Below are 11,106 nucleotides of genomic sequence, written 5' to 3'. Positions count from 1 at the left end.
TCTTCCTTCCCCTAAATCTTTATCCCTCTGGTTTCTGTACCACATTTCCTAGAGTATTAATTAAAGTCTTTGGTGGACAGATTTCACTATCCACTCGTCTTTACTTCCCTCCATAGAGATCATTATTAAGACCCCTTCCACATGTTACAAAGTAGTGTGGATTTTCCTCAGCACTTGCATTTGAGACTGCATCATGGGTGTTGTTACAAGAGAGAGGATTAATTTTCAAAAGGTAATAACTTCCTTTGATGGGATAAAAGGGGTCTGGAGCTCAAGAAAAGTGGTCAGACTAGTTCCTGGTTTTCCAAGTCACCTTAGGGTCAGGGAGAGGCGGCAAGAGTGTGACTGCAGGGACAGCCCAGCTGTCACCTCCCCCTGCTTCCACCAAAGCTCTGCTTCCATCTCTATCACTCCGGTCCGGGTGAGATGTGGAGAGGCCAGTGGATCTCCAGAGTCCCTTCTGCCCCGAGAGACCTTATTATTTTATTTTCAAGTCTTTTCCATGAGCACAGACCTTCAAGTTAAAAAGGGTTGATAATTGAGAGGCACAAAGTAGGATAAAGAAAACATTAAAAAAAATCAGAACCAAAACAATTCATCTTTTCTATTTCCTAAGGAATTAGGCATTTTACTCTTTTTTACATTTATTTTATTTTTTTGAGACAGAGTTTCAAGCTGTCGCCCTGGGTAGAGTGCCATGGCATCATAGCTCACAGCCATCCCCAACTCTTGGGCTCAAGTGATCCTCTTGCCTCAGTTTTTCTGTTTTTAGTAGAGACGGGGGTCTTGCTTTTTGTTCAGGCTGGTCTCAAACTTGTGAGATGGAGCAATCCACCTGCTTTGGCCTCCCAGTGTGTTAGGATTACAGGCATGAGCCACTACATCCGGCTGGCATTTTCCACTTAAATGTACTGAAAAGGTACATTAAAAAAGTTAAATGCCTGCAAACATCGAGATACACAGTAAAAGACAAACCAACTAACAAGAAAAACTTCATTTAACCCTTCAGTTTGAATGTCCTTGGAGATCTACCTAAGAGCCGCAGAACTGGTTTTCTCCAGAAGGGCTCCTTTCCAAAACAAGGGATGTTTCTGAACACACCTGAATTAGGACATAGCAAACGTTACATGATGCTCTGTTCAGAGTTTCTGATTCCTGTGCCGACAGGACCTTGCCCTCTTCTGTCAAGAAGAGTTGGCACTCATTTGCATGTACGTAGGGGCATTAAAACCAACAACAACTGGACTGTCACAAAATGTGTCATCATTGTCAGTGCAAGTTGGCAGTCACCACCCACTGGTTGGAATTTTAAAGGAAATATTTATTGACAAGACCTCATAATACAACAAAAGTTCATGTTACTTAGGGGAAATTATCTCTAAATATTCACAGCATTTTTCTGAATATAGTAATACCTTTTGTAGAATATGTATCCTATTACAATAGCTTTAGAAATAAAGCAGTCTCATAAGTTAAAACAAATTCTCAACACAAATTCAAAGTTTATTTTAGGAATTGCTTTTCATCTGCGGCATAGCTGATAGTTATGAAAAACCAGCTTTGGAGAGAGGTTCTAGGAAGTGCTCATTTCCATCTCTGCCTAGGTTCTATATAACAAAGCACGACTTCCGTGACTGTACGACCACATGGAAGGTGCAGAAAAGCAAGGAGTAAATGAAGGGGTGGATAGGTAGACTTTTAGCCTTTGGCCAGTGACATGAGATATTCCAGCTGCGAATGAATAAAATGTGGAACAAGTGATTCCAATTTAAGCTAATAACTATGCTTACATTCTCGTCTACTGGTCTTTCATGGTAAAGACCTCAACAGACCACAGAGAAAGAAACCAGTCTATATTGGGTAAAGGCAAAGACATTTCCAAAATATTAAGGTAAAAATGAATTTTTAATTCTAGAAATTCTACAGTCCTCCCCTTTCATTAAGACAAAAATGGCTAGAGGTCGCTTCATATAATTAAGACACAGATGTGTGGGCAATGGAGGTATTTCTGTTCCTGCTGTAACTTCTTTCTGGACACCAAGCTCCTTTTCTTCACTTAAAATAAATTAACAGCATAGCTTCCACCACTCTAAGCTAAAAATGGCAACAGTGAAACCCATTTGCTATTTTAGACAATGACTAATAGGATGCATATTTCATAATAACATGATACAAATAATTTAAAATTCACAAGTAATTGAAAACACATCTTTACTTAACTTATCCTAGAATGATAACTAAGGTCACTTTTTAAATTCCTTATTTATCAGACCACATGTATGCGAAAGAAATAAAAGCTTTTCATGTTCTATGAGGAGGGAAGAAGGCAGAATGAAATTTGACATAGTGCAAAATACGGTGGAAGTGAAATCTTCAAAGAAAAAAGTTGCATTAGGAATTAGTCTTTCTAAAGGTAATTCTCTACTCACATTTTTCTGAGCACAAATGCTAGAAAATGGAAATAGACTGTAAGTACAGAGAATTAATTTAAATTTTCTTTAAAACATTTTGAAGTTCCACAGCATATCAGGAAATATATTTATCATATTCTGAAATGTATCAGGCAAGCAGAGTTGATTCTTTTGTCTGTACTAATAAAGGTTTGCTTGCTTTTGAACTAAGTTGGCCTTCTCCTATATATGGAAGGCTAGAAACTCTTGAACAGAGTACAAATTATATGTCTCCACTGGCCTGGAAATGTCTACCCTTGACATTTCTGGTTTTGTTGCCCATTTTGGGGGCAGAAGAGAGGATGCAGGCTGGGCCGAGCAGTGCAGTTTCCTCTCAGCCCCCAAATCAGAAACAGGCCAGCACAGAGGGAAATGTAACCGCAGGGCTGAGTCGAGGGCAAGTGTAGGGCAGAATCCTGTCTTTGCTTAAAATTTTGATATTTTGTTCATCACAAATTTCTTTTTTGCATTAATTTTAATTTAAAAAACTATAGCATCATTGAGATTTTTGGCACCCACTTACATTTTGTGCCTGAGGGTGATTTGCTCACCTGCCTCACCCCACCGCTGGCCTTGCTCAACCAGACCCCAGGCTGTGGACTCCAGTCCATCTGTAGAGCCACAGGAGAACGCAACCCTCCCCTCACTTCTACCCTTCTCTGCTCAAATGGGTCAGAAAAGGCTCTTAGAAGAACTAAGAAAAATGAAAATGAAGGGTAAAGGAAAGTGTCCTTTTTGCAGAAAAAGGAATCAATAGGCATGTCAAGAAAAAGCAGTTGTCATTGACAGCACTGACTGTGGGAGCATTAATGGTTCTTTGTCCCAGTGCTTATTTGTTTCTGGATAGGAACCTTAACGAGAAAAGAATTAACACCCAAAAGGTGGACTTAGCAAGAGAAACATGGGTGATGATAATGCATTAACTCAAAAAGTATGCACGATCCTTCCAAAGAATGATAAGGTAAATAAAAATGAGAGGATTGATTTACACACATTATAAATGTGACCAAAAGCTCTTTTAAATAATGAAATGGGCAGGATTACATGCGGCACAGCTAAACTAATACCAAGTACCTTTTCGTTCTTGAAGGGAATGAAATACTACTTTCAGTCTATTGCTAAACTTTTCACAGGATGGGCTGGTCAGTGTCTCCTTGTATTTTCCAGAAACATTTATTACTGTCCTCAGGCAGGGGTAGCCACTGCCTGGCAGGAAAAGCCCTAGGCCCTGTTTTCTCTCCTGCGTAGAGTGGAGAAAGGGAAGCTTCTGAAAAGGTTATCTTGCTCCATGCCCTACTAGCCCTGTTAACGAAGAGGAAGTCTCTCGGAGAGGACTGGGAGATACTGGGGAAAAGCTTTCCTTTTGGCAGTTGCTACAGCTAGAACCAAGAAACCCCTAGGTGTCATGCTGTTTTCTCTGCAGGGTATGATAAGACGATAACGTTATTACAGTAGCACGGTACTCTCATTTTAGTCAGTAGTCCCATCATATGATTGTTTGGAAAGGTGAAATACAGGGGTTTTAGTTCTTTGCCCTACCGTGGAAGGATCTTTTGGTCACTGCAGTACTTTTTGGAAAATAGAAGCTAAACTTACAGGCAATAAAAGGTCTCAAAAGAAAAGACAAGAAAGTTAGGGACATCACTCTGGTTAAAAAACTCTCAAAGTGATCTAGTGAGTGCCGACATTAGATGAGTGTGGTCTTTAGGTATTAACATAAGTATATATGTACTTTATGCATTTCTATGGAGACTTAGTATAAAAAATACCTAAATATATATTTAATTCCATAGGATCCCAAAGCACTTTGGGGATTTAAACAGATAAGCCAACCTCAAAGGGACTGATTCTTGCAACTAAAACACAGACACCTCTGGGGTGAAATGTGGCAACAGTTTGACAGGCATAGCAGTAGCTTAGGCCAGAAAGGATTTATCCAATTAAAATTATGGGATGAATTTTGGCTGGCAGAATGTAATTACCAGCCTTGGAATGGGTCCAGGATCCTGAGGTTAACACCCCTCCTCTTGCCAACCACCCTCCTACCTGCCAACACTCTGAGATGGAGAAGGCTGGATCTGACAGAATCGCACATAATACTGTTGTGACATCTAAGTACAATGATGATGATGTGAGAAGCATCATGAACCTGATTTTTTTTAACACTCATTATGTTACTTATTTTTATGCCACATTAGGCTAGAAACCAAATGTCCACATAAATGTTAATTTCCTCAAGTCTGTGTTTAAAAATTATAATTAGAAAATAAAAAATAGATTTAAAAATTAATTTATGCCGTCAAAGTAGTTATTTAGTGATTATTTCACTACAGGAACAAAATTGGATCAAAACGGTGACATTTAATCCTTGCTACATTACAAAAAAACAAAAAAAAACAGGTCTTGATTTTTTGGAAGAGAAATGTGTTCTCAAGGTTGAATGGCCTAGAAAAAAAGGAAATGAGTAAGCCCGGTTCACATTCGTTGTAAGTTTAACTAAATGGGTATGTTCAGGCACTGCTTCTGTCCTGGGGTGAGTCCAGTTTATAGTTACAGGCACTTGGCGGGCAGTAATTTCTCAGGAGGGAATTTACTAGGAGTTGGGGGTGGTGGTGGGGAAGGTGTCCCTCCAAAAGAAACCAGAGAAGAGCCCCCTGCTGGTGCGTGATCAATGAGCAAGGACCTCATTATTAGATTCCCATGCCCTTTTAAAAAGTCATTCATTTACAAGAGAGGATTGTGGAGGAGAGCTCCGCGATGAAGAGCAAACAGGAAGGTGCAACCAAAAAGCCCTCGGAGCTTTCCGGGCGCGGGGGCCGGGAGGGCCAGGCCGAGACGCAGGCGGTGCGCGGCCGGGGAGCGCGCCCCGATCGCCCGGGAGGCGGAGCCGGCAGCGGAGGCTGCGCGCGGGTTGCGCTCAGCGACTCGGCTCGGCGGCCACGCTACTCCGCGGCCTCTCGGCGCGCGCAGGTCGGTTCCTGTCTCTGGCCACGGGCGGCAGGCGCTGCCGCTGGCTAGAGAGCCCGGCTGGGGCCGCGCGGCCGCCGGCCGCCCCTCGCTCCCGGGCCGCAGCCCGCACGCCCCGCGCCCCCGCCCCGCCGCTCCCAGTGGGCCTCGTGGGGCCCGGGAGTCACTCGAGTTGCCCCTTAGCCCACGTGGCCCTGGGATACTCCACCCAGGGAAAGAAGTCGGGACAGCGCGGTGGTGGTGGGGGGTCGCAACGGCCGGGTTCTGGCGCGGAGCACCGGTTCCCGCTGCCTCTGCGAGTCTCTTTGTGGCCTCCGGAGTGACAGTGGGGGTGCGTGCGCCCGGGCTGGCGAACTTCACTTTGTACTTTGCACTTGCCGGGCTAGCTCCTGGGGCGGAGGGGGTGGGGTGGCGGACCGTGTTTGTTCCCTTCACCGGAAGTCGTGAAAGGGTAATTTGAGGGATGGCTGGCCCGACTGGGGCTCCCTGTCCCCTGTCCTCCACCACTCAGAGAGAGAGAGAGAGAGAGAGAGAGAGTGTGTGTGTGTGTGTGTGTGTGTGGGGTGGGGCTTGCCTTTGGGTCATTTTCTTGAGAAAAGCCCTGTCCTCCACGACAGAGAGAGAGAGAGAGAGAGAGAGTGTGTGTGTGTGTGTGTGTGTGGTGGGACTTGCCTTTGGGTCATTTTCTTGAGAAAAGCCCTGTCCACGACAGAGAGAGACAGAGAGTGTGCGTGTGTGTGTGTGTGTGTGTGTGTGTGTGTGTGTGTGTGTGTGGTGGGGCTTGCCTTTGGGTCATTTTCTTGAGAAAAGTGCTGTCCAAACTCCTGTTTCTGCCGCTTGTTTCAGCTTTTGCTGTGAAGGTGAATTTTCTAACACCATCCTTGTGTGATTTAGCTGTCCACAGGGAATCAAAATGTGGAATGAGAGGATGAAACTAATCCTTTCTTTTGCACTGTTAGGGGTTGCCATAAACACCATTTGTTAAAAAGCATAATTATGTTGGGAAAGTGCCTGATGAGACAATTAAGCTACATAAACACTCTGAAAACAAATGAAAACCAGAAGACGCCCACACCCCTTGTGTAAAGCAATTTTTTGTTTACATAGAAATGAGAGGTCTGGGCTGCTTTATTACAACGATGTTATTAATGTCTAGAAGAACTTAATGATTATGTCTTCATGAATTTTCAGTGATGAGATGATGGTCACAGTATGAAAACCTACCTGCAGATCTGAACTAGCCACAAAGCCCTAAGTTTTCTCTGAGTTGAGATGACTAGGCCAACAAACAGTACTAGAGAAAGAATGGAAGCCCATGGGTTTATTCACAGAGAGGACCATTATTTGCACCAGAGAATTTTAGCTTAAACTCTTAAAGTTTGTCTTAGAGTTGGGCATTGTTCACTGCAGTGTTTTCCACATGGAAAACGTTACCTGACACAAAGTGATCATAAAATATTTATTAAATGATCTCATGGGGACCACATTCTATTAGTTGTGATATTTAAAGAAGGCCAAAATTATGATCTCTTGATCTGGAAAAGGGGAATTATTTTCTTACTATTTTGAGATATTTTGATTCCTTTAAATTATAATTCCATTTGAGGTATGAAAGATAAGTCAAAAAATGCCGTTCTAGAATATTAAGATTTCTAAGCAACCTCTAAAACTTGTGTAATTAGTCCATTTTCAACCTAAGGATCAGTCACATTTTTGGCATTGAGTAATATATTTCAGGGTATGTGTCACTTTTCAAGGCAGAGTCCTGTGAAAAGATTTAAATTGACTTAGAAACTTTGGAGATTAAAGTACAAGAAGCAACTTAGTCAAACAGTCATCATTTAAAGCTCCCAAATGGGTCCCTTTTAATTATTTATATATTGTCCATAGTATGGCCCATAGGGATATCTTTTCTTTTTGTCACAAGAAGAGTTATTTTTATAAGAGTCAGTTTATTAAGTATCACCCTCATTTTTCCTTTTTCTGTATTTCCCCAGTAAGTCTAACTTAACAAAAACAGCAAACATGCCTATTAAACAGCACAGATCTCCAAAACAGGGGTAAACTAAGGAAGTCCATGCATAAGGGTGGCTCCTGTGGCTCAAAGGAGTAGGGCGCCAGCCCCATATGCTGGAGGTGGTGGGTTCAAACCCAGCCCCGGGCAGAAACTGCAAAAAAAAAAAAAGTCCATGCATAAAATGGGGATAGCATACTTCAATGAAAAGTTTCATTTATGTGACAGAATTCAGGCTAAGTAATTTGCCAGATATTTTCTGGTGTTGTTTATACACATGTGCAAGGCCGTGTAACATGATTTTCTATTTGAGTCAATCTGAGCATTTTATCCTTTAGATGGTCTCTAGGAATGATATAGTGAAGTGTTCATGTTTATGACGGCCTGCTTTCCAAAAACGTTGTGACTTGTATAGTTAAAAAAAATGGATCAACTACAGCTGAAAAATGGATCAACTACAGTAGCTGAAATTAAGAATCATTTTTCTCCTATTCCAGAAAAATCATGTCTTCCTCCAGACTGGGGCTCCGTTTGGCTGCCTGTTTACTAAACATTTCAGAAGCTAGAAGAAAATGCGTTGTTGAGAACATAGCAAAAGCAGCTCTTCTTGACAAAAATGGTAGGAGCAACAGACAATTGAAGCGAATGTTGGAGTGTTTTGATAACATAGTAATTTTTGTACACTGCACAGTGTTATCTATAGAACACTTTTCTTTCTTCCTAGATTTTCCACCTTGTTACAGCTTCTGCACAACTCCAGGATGCTGAGATAGCTCACTCAGATGTGCACATATGCTCTTTTCCAAATGCCTGCATATGCTCAGCAGTGCAGCTCTTTACATTTGCCTGCGAGTCTCTGAGATGTGCGTTGTTCAGGATATTGACAGGCTGCTGAGGAGGATATATTTACATAAAAGTATAATGCTTCCCCTGTGGGCCATTTATTTGATTATTAATAGAATAAACATAATCATACCTTATTCTTTTTATTCAGCAGGTTAAATGAAAACTAAACTTGCCAAATACCAACTACTTTTCAAAGCACTCCTGCCAGCAAAGGCCATGCTGTCATTATAGTATTTTTATTCCTACTCCATTTTCTCCGCGTAAAGACTCTTAGGCAGTCGCATTTAAGTGATGCACAGTAAGATCACTCAGCAATCCCGTGACTGTAGACTGGAACTCAAGCCTCCTTACATGCGGGGCCAGTCTTACTGTGGGAGAGACTACTCTTCTTCATCCTTCTTAAAATGTTCATGCGATGGCACACAGCTTAGGTATCATTTGTGTTTACTTTCGCCCACATGTGCATACGCTGCACTCAGAAAATGGTGCAATTGCAGACTTACAATTATTAAAATAGAATTGCTTTGTTATTATATCAGTAGCTTTTTGGCAACAGGTGAGCATGAAGGTCGTAGCCCTGAAGCATTTGAGATAGTGTATTTTAATTTCTGATGGTTATTTTTGGCGTCTGATGTGGTTACTGCTTTTCATGAGAAAGACGTGTTTCTCCCCCATCTGTCTCTGAATACGAGCCCATATAAGTTACTGTCCTGCAACTTTGTGGGAGCTGGGAATGGCTGTGAAATTTCCTGATACTGGCTGATAAGGAAACTCCTTTGGAGTTAGTATGCAGCTGTGCTTTCTCATGCTCTTGGTGGAAAGAGCCAGCTTGGGCTCTTCATTGTCAGACAGTACGTCTAATGGGATTGAGTTGCCTGTCTCCGTGATTAAGTCAATGGGCAGAGACATTTGTGGAAGACATCCACTGATGGACGGCTGGGTCTCAACTCACGGTTTTTATCAGCTTATTAGTGGCAGCAGCTCAAATGGAATTATAGCTATTATACTCCATTACAAATACCAAACAATTTACTTCTGCTGAGATTCATACTGACAGCTTCTCTTGCCAGCAGTAATTTTTCCCTATATGCATGCTTAAGAAATTGCAGGAGAGAGTGTTTCATTCTTTCAGCATTTGATTCAATTGAATCGTATGAAACTGAGAATAAAAGCTTTTCAGAAGAAATTTTAGGATGAAAAAAATTAAATCATATCTCTTTTCTTCCAGGAGCTAGAATATGTTGAAAAACTAAATAAAATAGAAGGTCGCACGATCTCATTCTTGTTTCATCTTTATAGTTTTAAAAATGCATGGAAAGTAGCAGTAGTTAAGAAAATGAACCTGTTGTTTTACAAATATTTTAAAGGTACTTATTTTTAAGTGAGTGAAATAAAACTATATAAAGTTGCTTTTTTTTCTAATTAAGCAATGTGAGCACATTTAAATGGCCTGGAAAGGTCTTTGGTAAAGGAACTGAGTTATAAATTTTAGACCTACACCAGAGCAGGGCTCTATAGATGCTCGTTTGGCTATGAGTGAGTGACACATGTTTATCTTCTCACATTATTAAAATTAACAGTGTAGGGCTGCAGTAAGCTCTATAATTTCTCGTTGTAACTTATTTTCCCTTTCCTCTGAAAAGAATAATTGTTAGGCTGCCAGGGGACAGGGGACAAGGTATAATAGCAGAGCTAAAGATTTAATTACCGCCTGAAAACTTTTGTCCTTCACTTTGAATTTGCTTTTGTAGGCATAAGGAGGACTTGGAAGGAGCCTGAGCCAGGCTCGTAAACTTCAAAAATAACTTTGGGGTTATGTATGGCTGCCATACAACGGAATGGCAGCTTTCTCCTTCAGGTTACACATATTCAAGTGAGTCACAAGTCACCAAAAGCTGGAAGTTGTTAACATCTGAAGGCTGTTGGTGGCCTCTGAAAAGGAGATGGTGAAGTCAGAAGTTTCTAATGCACAGGTGCATGCGTCTCAGAAGCCTCTGCTCTAGGCACTAATTGGCCGATTCTAGTTTTTCCAGATGTCAGATTTTGACCCAGATAGTCTGCTATTTCTGGGCTGTGGAAGGAAATGTTGACAAGGAGACGAGGCTGATAAGGAACAGAATTGTGAGTGATATGATTTGGCCATTGAAAATAGGGGCTATCCTCTTAGACTGAGTTAAGAGCACTTTGGCAAATTCATTTCCAGGTCCAGGAGAAAGGTCTCTTACAGACATCAAAGGCTTGGGTCTGAGCTGAGCCATCTGGTTATATAATAAGGGGCGGTAAGAAGTGAACATTACTACTTCTGTGTTTATACCATGTTACTAACAAAGGTTACACCCCAGAATTTTTCTACTAAACTAAATTTAATTATATCAGAAGAAATAAAGCATTGAAGGTTCATCACAGAAAAACATTCTGGCACCTTGTGTTGTTTTCTATAGGACAGAAAAATCCTGAAGTAACAGTGCTCAATGTATTTTCTGATGAAGACTATAACAGATCAGTCATTACAATAGCAGCTTCTATTGATAAGTTGGGTAAGATTTCAGTTTTTTTCTTTACATATATTATCTTTTTTTTTTGATGAAGAATAGGCTTTGGTACCTGAATGTTCTATAATCCTTGATTTCCTGGATAAATCTGAATACTCCTCTCCATTAAGTAAAGAGTCTACTATCAAACTACTTTTCATGATTTTTCTGAACATGTTCATCACAAAACATTCTCCATTTTTCTTTATTACAATGAACCTTGGGGACCAAGATTTAATGACATTCTTTTCCCGAAGGTGATCACATATCCCCTGTGGCTAAGAAAAACATTTTTAGG

The 11,106-nt window shown here is 41.2% G+C and overlaps 1 protein-coding gene across 12 annotated transcripts in view; it reads left to right on the top strand.

Moving 5' to 3' along the window:
• The first annotated feature begins 5,204 nt into the window (after window positions 1-5,204).
• FTCDNL1 (formiminotransferase cyclodeaminase N-terminal like) overlaps window positions 5,205-11,106 on the top strand; it is a 71,011-nt gene continuing 65,109 nt past the window's right edge. For 3 of the 12 annotated variants that reach the window (XM_053596846.1, XM_053596845.1, XM_053596848.1), the window contains exons 1-3: window positions 5,255-5,420; window positions 7,929-8,050; window positions 10,719-10,814. In XM_053596846.1, the coding sequence (XP_053452821.1) occupies window positions 7,936-8,050; window positions 10,719-10,814 (211 nt within the window). In that variant the 5' untranslated portion in view covers window positions 5,255-5,420; window positions 7,929-7,935. Of the gene's footprint in view, window positions 5,227-5,251; window positions 5,421-5,544; window positions 5,749-7,928; window positions 8,051-10,718; window positions 10,815-11,106 lie in introns of those variants that run through there. The other 9 variants (XR_008381160.1, XM_053596844.1, XM_053596843.1 and 6 more) reach the window with 7 other exon arrangements.

Source organism: Nycticebus coucang, chromosome 7 (genome assembly GCF_027406575.1).
Source record: "Nycticebus coucang isolate mNycCou1 chromosome 7, mNycCou1.pri, whole genome shotgun sequence".
In the NCBI taxonomy this organism is placed as follows: domain Eukaryota; kingdom Metazoa; phylum Chordata; class Mammalia; order Primates; family Lorisidae; genus Nycticebus; species Nycticebus coucang.
Note: the sequence above shows the minus strand (reverse complement) of the source record. Positions and strands in the feature narration are given on the sequence as shown.